This window comes from Drosophila bipectinata, chromosome XL (genome assembly GCF_030179905.1).
Source record: "Drosophila bipectinata strain 14024-0381.07 chromosome XL, DbipHiC1v2, whole genome shotgun sequence".
NCBI lineage: Eukaryota > Metazoa > Arthropoda > Insecta > Diptera > Drosophilidae > Drosophila > Drosophila bipectinata.
In genome coordinates, this window is record NC_091734.1 from 9,174,150 (window position 1) to 9,196,380 (window position 22,231).

Sequence of the window (22,231 nt, forward strand, 5' to 3'; positions counted from 1 at the left end):
GCCTTAATATTTAATAATTTTTTTTATACAATAACTGATTGTGGCTTTATCATTTCCATTCCGCAATACTTTGTTTTTAATTAAAATATGTACTATAAGTGTATTTATCTATTCGTTTACTTTTTACATTGAAAACATACATATTTCTTAATTTACAAAAAAAATTTTAAAAATAAATTTAAAAGCCTTTTGATTTTTTTTTTTAGTTTAATTATGAAGCCACCGAAGCAGGATCAACTTTTTGGCAAAAGGGGAAAATTTGCATAATTTGCATAGCCGCCGGGTGAGTCCTTTATCAAGGACCTTCGCGCGTGCGCACAATGCACCCTTCCACCCCTCCCTCCTGTCGCGGCAACAAGTTTTTCAAAGCTTTTTTGTTGTTTTTTTTTGTCGCCTATTCCTGCTCACCCTCCCCGGCCATGTAATCAGTTATTCAAATAGATTTTTTTCATCCCATTCCCCTCCAAATAGTATGCGCATTAATTCCGCCCATTGTGCACTCTATTGTTGTGCTATTTTTAAGGTCCTCCTCCTCGGCTCGATTGGAAATTCCGATTGCGAATCCTGTTGCTCCTGCGCACTCACCCTCGTTGTACGATTGTCCTGAAAGTACAAAAAGAATATAATTTTTTAAATAAATTACCTAACTAAGAGCCACCCATAGCATTTTGATATATTTGCAAGGATCTGCGGAGAGAGGGTTGATTATAAAATTTATAAATAGTTGGTGATACTATTTGAAGTTCTAGGGACATTCAGAAATGAAAGTTATTGGATGAAGTATTGAAATAAAAATTATATCCATATGTATAAAGACAAGGACTATGTATTAAGGGCTCCTGTCAGTTTTTTTAAGGCCCTAAAAGATCCTTACGATCCCATAAACTATTCATAACCAAAGAAACCAAGGAAAATAAACAAAACCCAACAAAAAAAACCTATAAACCTTATGAAATATATCCCATAAAACAAACATTAAAGCCTAAAATCATAAAAAAAAAGGGAACCATGTTTAAGGACTCCCACTCCCACTCCAAAAGAAGAAAGAAAAAAAACAGCTTTTTGGCTGCTTTTTTGGTCAAAAAGCTACCACCGATCCTTGCTCACAGATCCTTAGAGCAAATACACGGGGAGTTTGGGCTAATCCTGCGGAATCCTGTGCTGCCAGGACCTTTGTGGACAATGCTATTGACAAAATGCCAGAGGCTACAGAATACAGGAGTGGCTGGCACAGGGGTTGCTGGATGGTTTTTCTCTGGCGAGTATGGGGAGGAGGGTAACGGGGGTGGGGTAGGTCCTGCCAACAGGAGACGGGGGAGGCACACTGGGCGAAAGGGAGGGCGGGGAGGGGTGGAGAACTGGCTGCAGCAGGAGCAGATGTTTTTCGCGGCAGGATGACGATGACGTTGGCGATCAGCGACCCCAGCACGGGACACGATACAGGACTCTGGATATATAAGTATATATATACATGTATGCAGTTATATGAGTGTGTAGTGTATAGGGAAAATGGACAACAAAGAGTGAGAAAGAGATAGAGACTATGCGAGGGAGATCCTGCGCCCCTTTTTTCAAACAAAACCGGTCGCTATCCTCTTACACTTTGAAAATTATTAAAAGAAAGTGTTTTATATTAAAATGTAATATTTTTTAAGCTTAAAAGCTAAAGAGCTATCTGATACCCCGTACTTCTTTGTAATTCTTGAACCATTTTTCGAACATAAGCTTTAATTTTAAAAACTGTATTTTTAAAGAAAAAATTTTTAAAAATCTATAGTCCTTATTTTATATTTGAAGATACAAATTTGTATCCCAAAACTCTATACTCTTTCAATTATTTTTCCCCCTGTGTAATATCGCCTTTGGCGATATATGTCCGGATTGGATCATAATCAGAATCGGCTATAGTCATGGCACATGGCCCAAAAAAGCGGCCAGAGGGAGAGGGTGAGACATTAAGAGTGAGACGGCAAGAGGGCGAGGGTGAAAGGTAATTTATTGTTGGTTGTCAACCCCCGAAAGAGCGACCGAAAAGCGCGGGACAACGACCAGATCCGTATAGTCATGGTAGTCCCAGGTAGGGCACGATCCCTTCCAATTTCAATTCCTTTGCATACACGCACACACACTGGCACGCACACGCATACTTGTACAGTAGTAAGGACATGGGCACGTGCGCAGGATATCGCACCCCAAAAAAAAATAATGAAAATAAAACCGAAAATTCCACTCAGCTGCGCGTTCGACTTTTTGTAGGAAAATTCGCCGGGACTTTAATGGCGAAATGTGTCGAGAAACTGGACGGGATCGCCGATTCCGGATTTAAGATCCCAGATTGCAGATCGGCGCACTTTTGGCGCAAGCCTAGGGGCGGAAATTTCGGGAAAATGTTCACAAAAAGGAGGATACAAGGGCCAAACACCTAAAAGTATGCCAAGTTTATAGGAATAGGAATATTAAAGTCTATAGAGGATATATGTATGGGGAACTTTAAAAATAAACAAAATAATAAAAAGTATTTAAGCTTTATTATGAAATAGTTTAGAAAGAAAATCTATCTCTAAGTTCTAAGAGTTTCAAATTAAAATAAACTAAACTTCTCTTAAGAAATATTTTATAAGAAGCCCAAATTAAACCATTATATACCCCGCAGAGTGATTCCTAAGTTTCTTGAAAATTTTAAAATCCTGCAAGTTCGAGAACTTCCACAGCAAGACTTCCGTTTCTTCAAGTTTCCGCTTCACTCACAAACACAAAAATGCCAAAAAAAAAAAAAACAGAAAACCTAAGAAAAAAATATGAAATTTATGAAGGTACAACTGTGCACAGATGCTGTCAAGCAGCAAGGATGGAGGATCAAGGCACTTGAGCTGACGACAAGTACACAGGACATGAGGGCCGCCGAAAGGACTCTCATTCACTCGGCGCCTTCCAAGCTAATTTCCAGTCGAAGTCAAAGTCCTTTGAATGCTTTGCCTGATTGATTTACAGCCTCCTTCCTACCAAAAGAAGGACGACTGCCGCCGAGTGTGTGGAGTGTGAATGGAGAGAAAGGATGTGTCCCAGGATCCTTATTGTTTTGGGCTCGACTGCCTCTGTTTGCTCACCGCTTTCACTCCCATTTCAAATTTCACTCATCATCTATATTCATATTTCTTTTCAACGGCGCTCCCTTTTTCCCATTCAGGATGGGCAGGATACAGGATTCGAGATTCAGAATTCGTATTTTCCCATTGAAATCGATGCGTTTTATTATTTTTTTTTTTTTGCTTTGGGAATGCAAATAAGCCAGGGACCTGATGAAAGATCGAAATTAGTTTTTTGTTTGCACAAATTGTTGTATTTTCTCAAGCCGCCAAAGATGAAAGTCACAAAAATTGAAATGGAAAACATAATACGAGATTTTTGTAGAACAGGATGTAGGCAGTTGATCCTTTTTTTGTTTTTATTTTGCCAAAAAAATGATGATGAGATACCATAGATCAACCCTCGTAGATTTTTGCTTTTTCAGCTGAAAGCTTTTCAATTAAAATTTCATCATCAAAGTGCCTAAAAAAAAGTTTTAAAACGTTTTTTTTTTTTTTATACTTATGTATATGGTTATATAGTTCTTCTATATCTCTGTATGCGACTGTATGGGTGTGATTATAAGTGAGAGAATATAAGAATTATAGAGAGAATTGGGAGAACCGAATTGCATTATTGAGAATAATGAGAAATTCAACCCTGTTGGGAATCAGACAAATTATAATTCCACCAGGGGTGGCATTATTTTTTATGATTATAATAATTTTTATTACCAGGTTGGGTTTTGCTTAATTTTTAAATGGTATTATTTTGAAGGAAGGCAAACTATTGAGACCCAAAGCCCTGCTTCTTTGCTATCCGAGAAACTCTAACAAAATCATATATCTTACATAAATCTATAAAATAATATTTTTAAACTTTATAATCGTTTATCTTATATCTTACCAAGTATCATCTAGTTAAAAAAAATTTCTTGGATCCTTTTCTCAAAAGATCCTTGCCATCCAGAGGGTGGCCTTTCTAGGCGTGTCGTGTCGTTTTGTCAAAGTGGGACGCAACCGAGTCAAAGCCTGAAGGATAACAAAGGACCCTGCAGCAGCAGCAGCTCTCACAACTGTTGACTCCTTTTTTTTGAAGAAACATTTTTTGAAAAGTAAATGCTTTTGGTAAGAGAGGAGGAGGGATTGCGGAGAAGACGAATATAAAAAAAAACAAACCGGTAGTCAAGTCGTTTCCTTGAACCTTTCAAGTGAACTCAAGTTTATAAATTGTGCAGCAAGTACACAGTACTCGGTACACACACATATCCTTGCTCTCCCAGCAAGGAGACTGACTGACAGGACTCAGGTCTCCGTAGGACTACCTGAGAACCCGAAAAAGTTTATTGTAGCACACCGAAACTAGTTTCAAAAAAAAAAAACAGACAATAATTTAAGCTTCCCGAAAACGAAACGAACGAAAAAAAAAAAGCTAAAGGACCTGGTAAGCAGGAAGATATTTTCCCACCAAACTAATTGCTTAAAGGATCTGAGAAAAGTGGCCAGAGAAAGGATGCCACTGCCACTGGTATTGGCATTCACCCCTATAAGGATTCTGTCAATTTTAATTAGGATTTATGGCCGAACAAATTCACCAAGATTCCAGATCCTTTCTTCCCAGGTCCTTTAATTTTCCTTAATTAGCTTGACAATTGGCAAATGATTTTGCACAATACCAGGATATTGATTAGTTGCCTCTATTTTTCTATTTTTTTAAGGGAAAGTTTCAACATTTTGAGAATGGAATTTATTCTTTTTGTGCGGAAGTCTGGTGATTAAGTGGAATTTTTAAAACAAAGTGACAGGGCGGGGATTTGGTGATTAATGGGGCTTGCTTTTATTATATTTTCTGCTTTTGGAATATATATAATATATTTAATAGTTAAGTTATTAATAATTATACTTATACCTTTTTATATTTCTAAGCAAAGCTTAAGACTCAGGTTCGACTCCCTTGGGATCTCTAAAGTGATCTATTATTTGGTAGTGCCAGAGTGTGTGTGGGAATCTTTCCCACCTCACTCTCTATTTTTTGTACCTTTCTGGTAATAAAGCTCCTCTTCTTCTATATAGGAATATATGTATATATATTTTCCATTTCATGGATATATATAACGCTTATTATTATATGCATAACCGAGGGGCGGTATATAAACATTCTTGCTTTTGGTAAATAAAATGCTGAGAGCCGGCCAGAGCCAGTCGGGGCGAAATCCACCCTTATCCTTGTGGTATCCTTGTATCCAGGTGGAGTGGCTCGAGTCGATCAGATGTTAGTTTTCCCAAAAAAAAAAAAAATAAAAATAATACAGAGGTGTGCGCCAGTGTGTTGCGATCGCAAAAAGGGAATAAGGACACCCCAGTCTAGGGGATGAAAAGTCATACATGTGTGTGTGTGTGTGTGTGTATGTGAGTGGTGCTTTACATAAGGGATACACGCAGGATATGCTGCTCCTGCTCCTTGCTCCTTGCTGTATTATGTTGTGGCATTCAGTCAGTCAACGAAGTCACTTCCGCCGCTCGGTTTTATTTCAGTTGATTTCAGTTCGAGCTCGGAGTTCGGGGCACGCGACACGAAATTCTTTCTAAACCTTGCCAACCAACGTGGATAATTACGTTTTTTTTTTTTACATTACGAAACTACAACTAAAACCAAATCCTAAATGGCTGCCTTGAGTTTTAGTCCATCGCCGCCACCTCCTGCCGTCAGCGCCACGTCCAAGGACTCCACCAAGGAGAATGCAACGGGCTTGAAGGCGACTCTAAAGCCCTTCGGCAAGATCACCGTCCACAATGTCCTGTCGGAGAGTGGCGCCAATGCGTTGCAACAGCATATCGCCAATCAGAATACGATTATTCGAAAGATCCGGGACTTTGGAATGCTGGGAGCCGTACAGAGTGCCGCCAACAGTACCAACAGTAGTGCCAACATCACGACTCAGCGAAAGCGACCGCTGGGCGAGTCCAACAAGCAGAATCTTCAGAACCAGCAGCAGAATCTACAAAATGTCCAGAATCTACAGAACATACAAAATCTACAGCCCAGCAAGGCCAAACGCGTTAAGAACTCAAAGAAATCCAACCAAGAAAAGCCACCAAAGGCTGCAGTTCCCATCAAAACGGTTCCGGTTCCCACGCCCAAGCCAAATCCTGGCGAGGATTTGACCATCAAGGCGGCTGGAACCCCAGGACGCAAGGGCCTGCCCCTACCCCAAGCGGTGGCCAGAAGGAATGCCCGGGAAAGGAATCGCGTGAAGCAAGTCAACAATGGCTTTGCCTTGCTGCGTCAAAAGATCCCTGAAGAGGTGTCCGAGGCTTTCGAGGCACAAGGAGCCGGACGCGGGGCCAGCAAGAAGCTGTCCAAGGTAGAGACTCTTCGAATGGCGGTGGAGTACATCAGATCCCTGGAGAAGCTGCTGGGCTTTGATTTTCCACCGCTGGGAAATCAAGCCAATAGTTCCGGTTCCGGGGATGATAGTTTCATGTTCATCAAGGACGAATTCGAGGGCTTGGATGAGCACTTCGATGACTCTCTGAGCAACTACGAAATGGAGGAGCCACAAGCCGGGCTCAGTTCAGTGCCAGAACCCTCGCAGGACATGCTGCCGAACCTAACTACCATTAATGGGATGCAGTATATAAGGATACCGGGGACGAACACCTATCAGTTGCTAACGGCAGATATACTGAGCGAGTTGCCAGGTGCAACATCTGCAGCAGCAACACCAACAGAAACTGGCAACTTATCGCGATCGCCCGTGCCACACGATAGCAGCAACATAAGTAACAACAGCCCCTGCTCGTCGCCTTTGGTGGAGAGCCACGTTTCACCTGCCACAAATGAGCTGCTGTTGCAGGCGTGTGCCGCTCAGCTGCAACAGCAATTGATCAAGCAGGAATACAACAACACCACCAGCAACGTCACCAACAACAATCTTAATAGCAATAATATCCACAACAACAGCAACACCATCAATTCTAATACCAATTCCAACACTAGTTCCCCCAATTTTCCACAACAATCTCCCCAACAACAAATCCTACTGCCCGCCTTCTACGACCAGGAGCCTGTTAGTTTCTACGATAATGTTGTTCTGCCAGGATTTAAGAAGGAATTCAGCGATATCCTACAGCAGGATCAGGGCTCCGGATCTGCCGCAGGCGGTGGCTGTCTCTCCGACGAGTCCATGATCGACGCCATCGACTGGTGGGATCAGCACACGCCGAAATCGGAAGCCACAGGAGCCACCATTTAGCCTCAAATCTTAATTATTTTTTTTTAATTAACAAATTAAAAATATACTTGACTAAGTCATTGTGTAAATAGTTAAAGAAACTTAAGTAAAAAATGGAAATAAGGAGTCATCTAGTGATATAAACCAAAACAACTAACCAAAATCTTCCCCCCTTCCTCAACAAAAACTAAAACCCCTCAACAAAAACAATTATAAAACCAAAAAAAAAATATATTCCTAATTTTTAAACATAAGTCATATTTAAGCATAAGTTTATTAAAGTAAATGGCATTTTTTTCTCTCTTTAAAATCAATTTTTTTTTCATAGATTTTATTAATTAAGTTAAGCATGTTGAGAGTTGAAATATATACACACAAAAAACACTATAAAGAATCCGTTTTTGATTAAAAATAAACCCCTAAATAAATGCACCAACTAATGGACGTTAAACATGCACATGAGATTCTGTGATCCTGCGACATATCATGTTAATTTTCCAACGCGTCCAAGCATAGCAAAGGACATGGAAATGAAAGGCTACAACTGTCAGAGATCCGGGGATCTATTTGCATATCGAGGGTATGCTGCGCTTGAGTGCTTCACCCCAAAGTGAAGCCCCTAGGATATTCAAATGAGTCGCACCACTTCCATCCGTATGTCCTTTCGCATCGTCCTGATAAATGACAGTGCCGCCAAAATAAAAAACCGAAAACCAAAAAAGTCCTGTGCCGTAACGTGGGAATTGTTTTCGGAAATTTGGGAATTTGCATGGCAAGTGCTGGAAAAATTCCTTCGTAACGGTTGCTGTTTCTTTTTCAAAAACACATGTGTATCCCTGGCCAGGATAAGGGCGGAAAATGTTTCGATGGAAAGTGCATATTAATTAGGGCAACCGCGAGATCAAACGGCTTAAATCCTAAATGTCATTTATTTCGGGAATTCGCTTTTTTTTAACCCAAACTTATGATCGATTAGATCAGCTTATTATCCTTTCTTTTTAAGGATTAAATAAATATTTTATAATGGCAGTTCTTTTTAGGAATTTGCATAATTTTTTGGGTATTTTTAGAGGTATGAGAAGAGGGTTTTCTTAAAAGATGTTTTTTGAAGGATAACCCATTAGGGTTTTCAGAAGAGATGATTATATTTTTGATAAAAAATTATTAAGAAGATTTAAGAAGCTATCCTTTTTTTGGGTTATTACTTGGTTATTACTTAAAAAGTTCCTTCAAAAGAAAACTTCAAGGCTCTTTTTCTTCCCTTTCAAACATTTCATAATCTTCAAAAATAATGAACACAAAAAAAAACATAAATCTCCATATACTTTTCACATTAAAAGTAGCAAAATATCTTGACTGCAAGACCCCCGACTCCTTGAAAGATATTTCGCACCCTCTCAGGCTGACTTGGCGCTAGACTCTGCCAGCGCCTGGCTAATTGTATGCAGGACCTCATTGTCCTGTGCCTACGTGTCTTGTGTGCTGTGTGTCCTGTGGCAGGCTCCTCCTTCAGGCAGCTGGCGCACAAGGACAATAATAAGAAAATAAGAACGGTAGAAAAAAAAACGCGCCAATGCCGAAGGATAAATGATGCAAAATTATCCAAGATATCCAGGAGAACAATAAGGAGAAATCAATTGAAAATCGTTTGGCCATTAAAGAAGGACGATGTATGGATGGGAATGGATGGCCTGTGCCATCCAAGAAAGGATCTGGCCGTAAAAATTTCTGCATCTGCGGATCGTATCCGATTCGATCAGACTGTGTCCTTTTTCCTCACCTATGTACCTACACTGGGTGCTATAGTGTGGGTAGAGAGTTTCCAGTTTCCCAACATTTTCTCCATCCAGGTGCAAGTAGGGGATTTTCTACTCTTAGATTATTATTTTTTTTTTTGGAGGTAACTGTTCATCGTTTCAACCGTTAACAGTGAAAATCCTTATTAGGCATTAGGATCCGTTATAATTATTATTAAATATTGGTAATGCGACACGCCCCCCTCGTGCACCTTTCGATTTTTCCACCTTCGATCATATTTCAAGTCCCGTTTTCGAAAAGAAAAAGGCTTGAAGTCCTTTTCTAGTTCCCTTCGCTCGTGTCCTTTCGTCATCGGCAGGATTCGGTTTCACACAGAAGTCCTTAAAGTCCTTTGGGTGCCGCGATTTGCTTTCCCGTTAGGCGAGATCAGAGAGCACATGTCACCATTGAATATTCATAAATCATTTCGTGTAATAACTCATTATTATCCTGGATCCCTGGGTATTTTCAGTAACCTCCTCCGCAATGTGTTTTTCTTTAAGAGGGGTAGGGGTATTGGATGTTGTATAGTTGGGGAAATATTACATTACCATTACCATCCTGGGCCAGGTGGCTGATCTCAACTCGTGATCAAACACGAGCCAGATTATAATAATTGTTTCACAAATTACAGATATTCTGGAATATTTATGGGGTTTTGAAGAATTCTACAAAATTCCTTATTAAATGTCTTTTAGAAAAAGAAGTTCTAGAAGTTTCCACAACTTAAAAACCTTTAGAAATTGATAGAAAAATTTCAATATTTTAAAAAGAATTTTATTGAATTTAAATTAAGTTTGGAATATTTAAGGAAGTAATCTTGTTAACAAATATTTTCACTTGAATTTTATATTTTTAAAGAAATTTTTAGACAGACGCTAACTATGTATACTAATATAGTTTTATATTCTTTCAAAATTTGTTCCTATCCATGTCCTATTTTTAACTAAGACTAGAAGTGTTTTATTTTTCAGCGATTATCGAGATTTAAGGATTTGAAAAAGAACTTTGAAAAGCAAGTAATATTCATTCACAAAACCATTTCATTCAGAAACCGATTTCTGCAAGGGTTCTTTGGTTCTTAAAGGATTTGACAACTTTGTCGAGTGCCTGATCGGCTGATCCTTGGAATTCATTCAGTTCCTTAGCCCGTTCCCTGAGGTCCTTGCACCAATTACGAAATTAACCGCAGCCTAAGCCAAGCTCCTTAGATCTAAGCAGCTTTCCAGGACATCTATGTATATATTATGCAGATTTTCAAGATTTTCAGTTTTTGAGGATTTTTTTGTCTACTTTTATCCTTTGAGTGGCTGCACTTCAAACCACAATAAGGCACTTAAGTGTGTGCTTTGTTCATGAGTCCAGCCAAGTCCTTAATCCTGGCTCAGAAACAAAAAAAAAGCAGGTTAACACTTCACAGCACCTCCTGCGGTTCACCTAAGCCCCCCGCCCACAATTCTTTTCCTTACTTTCCCATTGTTTTTCCCGATTTTTCGATTTCCCGATCTCCCCGATTTCCACTTCAGATGGGAGATGATCCGGCGTATGGATACATCTGACAGATCCGAGTTAATTTCATTCACAAGTCGCGTTCTGCTACCATATTGCGGGCAATAGTGCACTCGAAAAAATGGGGTATAGGTTTATTCATCTAGGAATAAAATGTAAAGAGAGGAGGTTTCTTTTATGAACTTTTCAAAAACCTTTTCGAAGAAGCGGGTTTTTCAATATTTTGTTCTATAACGATCTATAGTTTTTAAACACTTATCCTTATATCCTTAGATAATCCTTTATTAGTTTTAAAAATCAGTTTATAAAAACCTCTCTTTTTCCCAAGTGTAAAATAAATGAAAGTCATAAGGACAGCATGTGTTTCCCCCAGAGTTCTAATTTAATATGTTAGTATCTGTTCCAGTTTTGTTTTATTCCTTTGTGTCCTGAATTCCAGAACAGAGCTCCCCAGGACTGGCAGCACATGTTGTTCGGTTCAGTTTCCAGAAGACAGTTCCAGGACATTTTCATTTGGGACCGTGTGTCCCCACGTGTGTCTCCTTGTATTTTGACTAATGCGCCCAGGGTGGCCACACAGGACTCACTATTCAATAATGGGGACTATTCAGGATATACTATTCAGGACATAGTATTCATTAAAAGAGAAACTGTATTGAGTCATCAGGTTGAAGTCGATCGATTTTTGTATGACAACACACAAATTTTGACAGTCGAAGGACCTCGACACTCCAGGAAGCATTTTGCATTGATTGAGATGTCCTTTTTGGTTCTATTTGGTCCTTGTTCTCTGCTGTCCGCTAATTCCCCGAGCTCTCGTTTCCTCTGAAGCTGGCCAAGTGTGAGGTCTTGGCCAGAAAGAAAGGACTCTCTCTTGAAAAATCAGGCCACACGAAGACAACCCGGAAATAGTATAATCATTGCAAGGACTTTATTGTAAGGATTTCCCAAGGATAATAACAAAAAGGCTATTTTTTTAAGAGCTTCTAGAGCCAGTTAGCAACTAACCTTTTTCTAATCCTACATCCTTTTCCCTTAAAAGCATGTCGTTATTTAACAAGGACTTTCTTCCTTCCAGCACATGCCAAAATAAAAGGACAAAAACCACTAAAAACATCAATTTTATGGAGGATTAGTGGGAGATGCGGTTGTAATTAGAAATTCCGGCGACGGATACTATGGTGAACGGCGGTCATCAAAGGACCTCGAATGTCACGCTGCCAGAATGTACACAAACATCCGGAATCGAATGTCCAGGATTGGATTACAGATCCTCGATTTTCGATTAGATCAGGTAGGATTGTTAAAAAAAAAAAACGCCGCTATTTGCCAAACGCAAAAAAGGACAATGACCAAACAGAATCGATGTGCATCGGTTGGGTGCCTGTGTGTGCTGCAAGGACCTGCTGCATGTCCTTTTTGCTTCGCCGAAGGGGTTCATACCATTAATCGTGTTTGGCAACTGTGAAAAACCCGGCGAAAATACAAAAAGAAGGGGGGGAAAGGGAAAAAGGAAAAGCGGAAGAAACCGAAAGGATTTCCGTTTTGAGTTTCGTAATCCGATGCTCGTTAATCGAACGAAAATCAAACGGAAAATTGCTAAAAAAATGTAAAATGAAGCAAAAAGTGAAAGCCGACTTATAAAAAAGGGGAAATAAAAAACTACTTAAGACCCGGGTGCTTACCATGCGTACTTGGATAGTTATTTGGTAATGTACATATACTTTTAAATAAAATAACAAATTATAAACTTTTTCAATAAATTGGCTACACACCTATATTCTTGTATATATATGTTTTAAGATTTGAAGGATTGAACTAATAAATTATAGATAAACTATACTACAGATAACCAATATAGTTTATAAACTGTATTGCATATAGCTGTATATTCCACAAGAAGGCTTGTATAAGCCTTTTAAGCCTTTTTTTTCGAAAATTGAATTTTTAATATTTTTTTTGCGTATCTCAGCGATAAACTGCTATCGATTTGATGACAATAGCATTTGCATTTGTCAGCATCTCGGATGCGATTAATGCGAGCATTACAAATCGCTGCACCGAAATGAGGTGTCGACTTAAAGGCGACTTAAGGCGAAAGGCAAGGATCATAATAATGCTAACAAATTTATTGCCAAAAGGCAATCGAATAAAAAATACTCAACAACCAAGGACAAGAACAGGGCCTTGTTGGGATAAATATTTTGACATTTCTGAGCCAGAGTTTGTGGACCAACTTTCTGCAAATAATAATTTTTCAAATAATATTAAAACGAAAGACTTGTTATATAATTTTTGCAGCTCAATTGTCTGCTTGCTCGATCGTACGCATATATTTTTCATATTTTTTGGGTTTCATTCAAACCATGAGACTTAATAAATACTAGAAAAAAAATCACACTACATGTCTAGGCAAAAAAAAAAAAATAAGAAGATAGTATAGAGCACAAACAGTTGCATAGATTAGGGATATAATAGGGGTCACCACCCGCTAAAGACCAACAATAAAGTGGAAAAAGGAAAAAAGTAATAGAGGTTAGCATAGATGGTTAGAAGAAAATAATAAAATGACATTCAGTTGACTCTCTGTGGCTGGGTTTTTGAAGGATTTTTCACTAATTGATTGATTCTTTGTATTTTTTTTTTTTGTGGAGGGGGTCGTCATCGGATCAGTGTCGAGGGGGATCATCTATATACAGGGCATCCATGGGCATCCTTTGGGCATCCGTTGGGCATCCTTGGGCATATATATCCTTTTCTTTTCTTCGTTTAAGCAGTAGCAGTGGCAGGATACTGACGCTTCTCCAGCGAGATATTGAAACCGTTCTCCAGCTTCAGGATGATGTCAGCCTGGAGCTTGAAGTCCGCCTCGGTGTCGGTGGAATGGACAATATAGTTCCTGACAATGGTGGACAGCAGGACCTTGAGCTTCAGCATGGCGTACTTGCGTCCGACACAGCTCCTGGGACCGGCACTGAACGGAATGAAGGCGTAGTAGTGCCTGTTGGCCATCCTCTCGGGCAGGAAGTTGTCCGGATCGAACTTGGTGGGATTGGGATAGATGTCGGGACGACGATGAACGCAGTACTGCAGAACGATGACAGTGGTGCCTTTGGGTACGGTATACGGACCACTGGCCAGCTTCAGATCGTAGTCCACGCGGCGGGCAATCAAGGGTACTGGAGGATACAAACGGAGAGTCTCGAGGATGACGCGCTCTAGGTACTTCATTTCCATGGTGTCGGCGAAGGTGCAGTCCCGCAGCATGTTGTCACCGAAGATGGCCTTCTGCTCGGCGAATACCTTCTCTTGGATGTCCTTGTGGATGCCCATCATGCAGAGGGCGAAGCTGGAGCCGGCGGAGGTGGTGTCGTGACCCTCAAACATAATGGTGTTGACTTCGTCGATGATGTCCTTCTCGTTCCACTCGATGTCCGGGTTCTTGGCCATTTCCACCATGGCGTCGAGGAGCGCCAGACGTCTCTTGGCACCCACATCGTTCTCATCGATGTCGTCCAGATCGTCGCGCAGGCCCTCCTTCTTGGTTGCCGGAGTGGCCGGGGTGGGGGTGGTGATCTCCTCAACGATGGCCCGGTTCTCCTCCTGGTAGTTCTCCTTGCGATCCTTCACCACCTTGCTGGTCATGCCCAGGATGATGTTCATCATGCGGTCGCCCTTCTCGCGCAGCTTGGTGAACTTGTAGATGGAGTCCAGACGGTACAGGAGCTTGATCTGGCGCTTGTGGATGATGTCGCACATGTCGACCACAGCCTGGGCGTACTCGAAGCTCTTGTTGCCTTCCGGCAGCTTCTTCACACCCATCGCGGTAGACAGTAGGATGTCGACGGTGGTCTGGGACATGTAGTCGTGGACGTCAAAGGACTTGCCGGCCTCCAGACCCATGCGATCCACCACAGCCTTGGAATGGTTAACGAACGTGGGCACGAAGCTCTTGAGGATGCTCTGATGGAAGGTCGGGGCGATCATCTTGCGATGATGACGCCAGTGGTGGCCATTACTGATCAGGAGCCCATCGCCGAACCAGGGCTTGAAGTACCGGTACTCCTCGGCCTTGGTCAGGTGCTGGTGTCCGCTGAGGATCAGTTCGATGTCGTTGGGATTCGTGATGAAGACCAGCAGTACGCTGCCCAGCCAAGCCTTCAGAGTCTCTCCGTACTTGCTCAGGTAGCCCAATCCGACGTTCATGATCTCCGCATTGCTCAGTCCGGCGGCCAAATGGGCCTGTCCGAGAAGCGGTAGTTCTGGCGGGGATGGGATGTTGGCCACCATCCGGTATTCCCGCGTATTCCGGCGATAGTACTCGTACAATCCCAAAGCCACCAATGTGGCCACCAGAGTGGTCAACGTGGGACTGTATCCCAACAGGGATGTTGATGTCGCCGCAGCCTCCACAGTCATCTTGATAATTCTCTCGGTTCAACCTCCTTCGTTTCCAGCTAATCCTGTCCAGCTACCAGCTATAATCCTCGGCTTTAGATGGCACTGTCGCTACTAACCGTCAGCGCTCAACTGTGGCTTCCACTCTGCCAACGGCACTATTATATAGCGTGCCAGGGTCCAAGTCTCTGGGATCAGCGCCCAAAGTCAAGTGTATTCCTATGCTCCATACTGTGTCCATTTCCCATTTCCATTCCAGCTCTCCTCAGACCAGAATTTGCAAACCAAATCGAAATCCAAATCCAAGTCACGTACCCACCTGCCCTTTGGATTCATTTGCTGCACTGCGTCATTTCGGTTCTTTTTATTCTTTTTATTTAAAAACTGGGTTGTATAAATCCTTTTCCTTAAAAAAAAAAACAAAAACAAATTAATTGTTCAAGTGCAAAAAGAAAAAAACAATTATTCATGGACATTTTTAGTTTATTTTTAAATGGAATTTTTATTTATTTTGTTTCTTGTTTTTGATTTTATTTCCATTAGCAACTAAAGACTGCTTATTAAAAGTTTCTAAATTAAAAAAACAAAAGTCATGATAACAGATAATACTTAAACATTTTTTTTATATACATACTCAAACATTATTTATTTCAATTTTTTACATTAAATCCCTATAACAAAGAAGCCTCTAGAGCTAGAGCTAAGTACCTTGTAAGTTAAAAAATATATAAATTATATTTTAAAGTAAAAATACATAAACATACACAAATATTTATTTTATTTTAAGCTTAGGATCATTATTTAATAGTAAAATACATATTTGAAGAACTTTAACCATTCCCATTATGTGACACGCCTTTGAAAAAGAAATGGCCCTTAGAAGTTTTGTTTTTATTTTCTACATACTATATTCGAACTTTTAATAATATATGAATAATACATAGCTAAAAAATTTAAGGCTAAATATTATAATACCTAAAAATATATATAAATCCTTTCCCCAAAAACTAAATCTCGAGACACACGCGATTTAAAATGAAAAGTGAATTCGCTCCCCTCTACCATTGTCTACCTCGTCCTTTCGCTTCCTGCGGAAGTGCACAGGATGCCAAAGGATCTGTGTAAAGGATCTCAGAGAGCGAAGAGGGGAGGGGTGGAGGGGTATGCAAAACAGTCAACTACCTGTGCAGGTATATTTTATATGTACCTGACCCGCAAAACGGAAGTGGGTGATCTCCTCCATATATCGTATGTACTTCTGCTTTCGCTTTTCATTAAATTCAATTTCGGTTTTCGGCTTTTGTCCTTTTGTGTCCTTTTGTGAGACACCTGAGAGAACTTGGCTAAAAATGCAAATTTCATTAAAAAGGGAAAATAAATTTTGCAAAAAAAAATAAAAATGAATAAAAATGTAGACAATAGAAAGGATGCTGTCGCTTTTATGATCCTTGGCATGCCTCTATCCTTGATTGTTGTTTAAAGTGATCCTTTTCGGGGCCTTATTATCCTTGTTATTATATTTTTCTTGGAAAGCGCGTGCAGAGCGTGTTCCTATGTACATACCATATATATCTTTCTTCATTGATTAAAAAAAAAGGAATAAAATCATTGATAAAATAAAGGACTGGACGATGAGTTTAAAAGTTTCTTTCAAAAAATACTTCAAAAGTATTTAAAAGTGCTTTCGAAACTTTTAAAACTTTACCTTAAATACTGCTAGATATTACTTTTCAATGTACTTGTTTTTCAAACCATTTCAAAACTTTACCATTCACCTTCCTTAGAATCAGATGGATATATGTATCTATATTATTAATCATAATACAAAAAACCGTAAAGGGTTTAAAAGTTTTAAAAATTCAATACCAACTTGAATCCATTTGAAGGACTTTAAAAAAGCGTTCAAAAATATTTTTAAAAAACCTTTAAAAACCTTTAGACCTAAACCTTCAAAACATTACCTTAATAGGTCATTTTTTAATATTGAATATCGCTTTTATGGATTAAAAACAAAGTAAATAGAAACATTTAAAAAACTGCCTTATAACTTTCGAAAACATATCGAAAAAAGCATAGTAATTGTTTTAAACTTAAACCAATAACTATACAGCATGGTTAGTGCTTGAACTAAACCCCTGATAGATGTACATATGTATATATCCTTTGGAAACTTTTGAAACATTTTCCAAACTTTAAAAACTTTTTAAAATCTTTCCATTAACCTCTCAATGAAAGTAATTACTAATTAAAATGGTAAAAATAGTTTTTATTGAATTTTTGATTGAAAGGTCGGACTTACAAAACGAAAATCATTAGAAAATCAAATTACAATCGGTTGGGGTGTGTGTGTGTGTTGGGTGTTTTTGTTGTTTTTTTTTTTTTTTTAGAATAAATTACATGAATGTGTTGCTGGACCCCCGGCTTATGACGTAATTGATTTACATATTGATATATGCTAATTAATTAATTAATTTATGTATATATGCTACTAAGATACAAGTATGACTTTTCATCGATTTGCGGCGACGGACAGCACAAAAATATAAAGTATGCGTGATAAACGTAAAAATAATAATGTTTATAGATATATATATTTTTTTTTAATTACACAATAAATGTGTCACATGCATTTTTGTTTTTTTCTTTAAAATTAATCTTTTTTTTTTGAATTTCTTCTTAATCTAACAATGTCTTTTATAAATTGAATGAATTCTGTTTGGACACAGGCACGCAAATGACTCGAAATTTTTTTTTTGGGAAAAAGGAACAAAACGCTTGGATTTGGATTTTTTTAAAAAATGAATAAAAAAAACATAAAATTATAAGAGGCAGTGGGGGACGTGAGCAATAATGACACTCGAAAATATGGCATACAAGTAGAAGCACAAATACAATTACAATTAGGAGCACAAAACAAACAAAAAAAATAGAAATTAAAAAAGCAAACAAAAAATAATAAAGTTTAGAGGATACTGGGAGGATTAATGGGGTGGTTATGTATGAGGCGATATATCTCGCCTACGACGTCTCATTAAGATGCACACAGTGGGCGTCCTGCATGAGCTGTGTAAGTTTCTGCGTAAACGTTGGAATGTCCTGCAAAAAAATTTTAAAAATTAATTAAAAATTATACAAAATAGAGGATTAAAAAAAACTAACACTTGTCTGGCAGATCTCCTCCAGCGCCGTCTGTGCCACTGGCAGCGAAGCCTGAGCAAAGCTCTCAAGCAGCTGTCGCCTGTCCACCTGGCCCATGGCGTACAGGGACTGGGCGATCATGTCGAAATGGAGGGCGCCCTCGCCACTGAGCAGGAGGTTGAGCAAAGCCCGCTGGAAGGAGGCCAGCAACTGCTCCTTGAACAGGGCGCGCTGGTACAGACGACTCCGTTCGTTCACGTTCTGCATGGAGAAGAGGACGCTGCGCACATTGCTGGGATCTGTGCCGCTCACCAGCATCTGGCCATAGGCATTCAGAATGGCCATGAAGTGGGCCGGATGCAGGTTGTCGCTGCAGTTGAAATTGCCACTGCCAGAACCAGAGCCGCCTGTGTGCCCGTTGGAAAGTTGATTCTTGTAGAAGAACTGCCACTTGCAGGTCAGGACACTAAAAATCAAAAGTAAATTATAAATAAGAAGCTCTGGCCATTGGAAGTAAACACCCACCTATCGAACAAAGCATACAACAGACTAGTTATCTCGCTACTGTCCGTGGCAGCGTTTTGTTGTTGCAACAACGGCAGTATCTGCTGGGTGCTAAAGTCCAGAATGGAGGGCAGCAGACCCAGAGAAGCACTGCCCGGTTGCTCCACAATCAGCTTGAACATCTGCAGGATTTTCTCCATTACAGCCAGGCGGCTGAGTGTCAATTGTTCCCTGAAACGGAAAGCGATGAAGTTACAAACAGTCCACCAATTAGAAAGAGAGGGGAAGAAATCCAAGTCGTACCTGCTGCTGACATTGATGAACAAAGTCACCATCTCCTTGATGAACTGGCCACCTAAATGGGTGGGCAGTGTTCGGAGCATGCTCAGACTGAACTCGGCCACTGTAATGGCCATGGCAATGCTGCTCAGGCCGAAGCTATTGAAGATCATCAACGCCTTGGTCAGGATGGGCTTGAATGTGCTGGCCAGCATGTCCTTGGCATTGCCGCCGGTGGCCTTGAAGTACTCTATTAAAGCCGTAAAGGTGCCGAGAAGACTAAGCGTTGTGGCCGCCACCTTGCTCTCGTTGGCCTGGCCGAGATCGAGATCGAGGAAATTCTGGGCCAATCCTTGGATATACTCGCGCAGCATCCACTGCCGGCGCTGGTAGTCCTGCTGCTGTTCGGGCACGCACTTCCAGGGCAGAACCATGTAGCTAACCAGACTGATATGGACGTTGATGCACACCTGTCGGGGCAGTTGGGCGCCCAGGCGAGAGCCGGCCTGCAGGAGGCTCTGGATCTGGGGGATCTCCAGCAGGCACTTGGGCCGTATCACAGTCGAGATGAAGAGCAGCAGCTCGCTGGCTGCCTGCTGGACGATGGGCGAGGCCGCCGACAGGGAGCCGTTGCAGGCAAAGATGCTGCCCAGAATGGCAAACATCCGATGGAGAAGCTCGTCACTGCCCATGGCCTTGGACAGCGGAAAGATGCTGCGTATGGCCAGCAGGACTTGAGCGTAGCTGCAAAGGACTCCAATTAGCTTTAAAATTCTTTAGAAAAACCAAATCCTTCACTTACAGGTTATCCATATCAGTCTGGAAGGAGGCCTTATCCATTTCGTTGGTGCCGTTGCCGAGCCGATTGCTGGCCAGGAGCTGCAGTGTTTGGAGCAGGCTCTCCGACAGCAACCTCAGCTGGGATTCCATCTCATCGGCCACAGCCGGCGTGGAGGCCGTGGAGGTGTCCATCAAGGGAGCTAGACGCACCACTGCCTGGCAGACGGTGGCAAAATCGCGCAGTATCTCTCCCACATTGGCGCCCTTGAGTTTCCGGGCTGCCTCGTAGGTGCGATTACTGCCATGCTCGAGGGCATGCTCCAGGGACAACAGATACATCTGTGGCCGCGACCAATGGGCGTAGACTTGTGCGAAGACGACGTGGGGGCCGCGAGTATTGGCCAGGAGAGCCAGGGTCTCGAAGCATTGGTCCAGGAACTGCTGCCATTCGGTGGCGGAGGTCTGGAGGAGATTATAAATGGGAGTTTAGTCTAATTGGAAACTTTTGGAAACTAGTTAGATCGAATCTCTTATCGGAATTGGAAAAATAATATGCCCTGTTCTCTTACAAGATATTCCTGACTAATTCTTATAAAGAAAAAAGGGTCATTATCTGAGCCCCTATGTATCCATAACAGAGACTCACATCGTCCTCCATGAGCTCGTTGTCGAGCACCTCCAGCTCCGGCTTGTTGGCCTCGAACTGTGTGCGTCGCATGATCTCGTCCACCAGCTGGGTGAGCACATGGTTGAAGCGCGTTATCTTGGCGGGGTGGTGTGCAATGTTCTTGATGATCGGTGTCCATATTTCCAGTTTCTCCGTAAAGTCCAAGGCCCCATGTACTAACCAAGAGAAGCCATTAATAAAATAGTAATACGAATAAAGTAACATTCCTACATTCTGTGGTACAGGAATATAGAAGATTGAGAAAAGTCTCCAAGACATCGGGCTCCTGCATCAGTTTACCGGCATATTTCGTGGAATAGAGTCGCAATAATTCCCGGAACTTATCGCCATACATATCGCTCTGGCGACGATTGCTATTGTGCTGCTCCAGAAGGCTACTGACACCGCCCATGAGGGTGCCGGCATAGGGAAGCGGTTTCTGCAGATAGAGCAGCTCATTGAGGACCGATAGGGCGGCCAGGGAGATGGGTTCGTGGTTGGGTCGCCACTGGGATAGGTCGAGTATGCTCATAAGGAAGTACTCCGAGATCAGTTCAGTGCGTATCCAGGAGACCAAGTGCTGCACACAGCCGAGCAGCTCCAAAATAGAGGAACTTGAAATGTAGAAGAGGATGAGGTTAAGGTTAAGAGGTAATTAATAGACCTATAAAGCCTCCAATCGATCACCTACCTTAGTTGATTGTCATTTGGCAGCGCTGAGGTTAGACTAAAGTCCATGAGGGTGTTTGGTATGGTCGTTTGAATGTCTTTGCCATTAATATGGCACACAGCGATTAATAGATACGTGGTTACCAAATCCATGACATCGGGTATACACATGGAGATGCTATTTCGAGACACAGAACACGAATAAGCCACATAAGAATACATATATGAATGTTATTCACAAACAAAAAGGATGTCCCTACGGGATAGGGGAGTATAACCCACCAGGAGTAGAAATACTGCTTCCATTCGGTGGTCAAGTCTCCGCGATTGCTCACCACCTCCTCGGAGGTGACTTTCAATAGGTTTATGCCCAGCTGGAACCGTGTCTTTGTTAGCTCCATGCAGTGCTGCATGTAGTTGGGATCCTGTTCCGGGAACTCTCTCTTCCCCATTAGAGCTATCAGTTGTGCGAGTGTGTCCCTGTGCCGTTTGGCTGGGGTGGCACCCAATTGGGCGTATGTATTCCATAGGGCCTCCCTCAGCAGGGTCTTGTCTTCCGGCGTCAGCTGCGTCCATCGCCGTGTAATGGTGTGCTCCAGCGTTGAGGTGCTGAAGAACCATAGGAATTGATTCTCGGTACCTTCAGACGCTGTTGCCACCCGAAGGCACAATTGCCACGCCTCCGGCTGCGACTTGAAGGCCAGCAGGTTCGTTTCAATCTCACGCTTCCTGGCATTCGAGGTGCTCGGCTGGTAGAACTCCTGCAGCAGGACCTCCACCGTCGTCATGGATGCGGCGTGCTATCAGCCGACAAGGGGGGGCAAGGGGTGAAAGTGAACAAACCCGAGATTAGTAAAGAGAGCACCCCAACTCTGAATCAGCAGCAGCAGCAGAGGCAGCGAACCCCAAAGTGGGCGGCGCACTTACCATTTTTCGCCTGGCTTTTCTCGCTTGCTGTGTGGTTTCTCTCGCATCAGCAGCTGGCCGCTGGCAGTTTCATGTTTTTTCTTTGTGTGTACACGGCCTCGAAGGTGTCCGAAAAACAAAAAAAAAAACAAGTCAAGATTGCCCACAAAAAAATCCAACTCTGAAACTCTCAGCAATATGCCTGGCAACCCTATCATCACACACGTTGTCCAACACTCGGACTATCGATAACAACAGCTGAATAGGAAAATAAGTGCATACCC

The 22,231-nt window shown here is 41.6% G+C and overlaps 3 protein-coding genes across 3 annotated transcripts; 1 reads left to right on the top strand and 2 right to left on the bottom strand.

Annotated features, from left to right (window-relative positions):
• Nucleotides 1-5,548: 5,548 nt before the first annotated feature.
• On the top strand, nt 5,549-7,670 carry ase (asense). The gene has a single exon (XM_017251062.3). It carries the CDS (start codon nt 5,729-5,731, stop codon nt 7,319-7,321), a length of 1,593 nt encoding a protein of 530 aa, XP_017106551.2. The 5' UTR covers nt 5,549-5,728; the 3' UTR covers nt 7,322-7,670.
• Nucleotides 7,671-12,887: 5,217 nt separating this feature from the next.
• On the bottom strand, nt 12,888-15,151 carry Cyp4g1 (Cytochrome P450 4g1). The gene has a single exon (XM_017251058.3). The coding sequence runs from the start codon at nt 15,023-15,025 to the stop codon at nt 13,376-13,378; it is 1,650 nt and encodes a 549-aa protein (XP_017106547.2). The 5' UTR covers nt 15,026-15,151; the 3' UTR covers nt 12,888-13,375.
• Nucleotides 15,152-17,249: 2,098 nt separating this feature from the next.
• ebo (ellipsoid body open) lies at nt 17,250-22,156 on the bottom strand. Its single transcript, XM_017251078.3, has 10 exons — nt 21,969-22,156; nt 21,324-21,841; nt 21,064-21,219; nt 20,604-20,986; nt 20,352-20,548; nt 19,728-20,167; nt 18,950-19,669; nt 18,668-18,877; nt 18,164-18,608; nt 17,250-18,100 (listed from the first exon to the last, which is right to left on the bottom strand). Exons 1-10 carry the CDS (start codon nt 21,969-21,971, stop codon nt 18,023-18,025), a joined length of 3,150 nt encoding a protein of 1,049 aa, XP_017106567.1. The 5' UTR covers nt 21,972-22,156; the 3' UTR covers nt 17,250-18,022.
• Between the last annotated feature and the right edge of the window lie 75 nt (nt 22,157-22,231).

Bases quoted from the DNA above. Each gene is read 5' to 3' on its own strand.
- Cyp4g1 (XM_017251058.3), bottom strand. From the start codon at position 15,025: ATGACTGTGGAGGCTGCGGCGACATCAACATCCCTGTTGGGATACAGT.
- ase (XM_017251062.3), top strand. From the start codon at position 5,729: ATGGCTGCCTTGAGTTTTAGTCCATCGCCGCCACCTCCTGCCGTCAGC.
- ebo (XM_017251078.3), bottom strand. The intron at 20,168-20,351 runs GTGAGTCTCTGT...AATCTCCTCCAG, and splicing joins ACGAGCTCATGGAGGACGAT to ACCTCCGCCACCGAATGGCA. The intron at 18,101-18,163 runs GTTAGTTTTTTT...ATTTTTTTGCAG, and splicing joins AGGAGATCTGCCAGACAAGT to GACATTCCAACGTTTACGCA.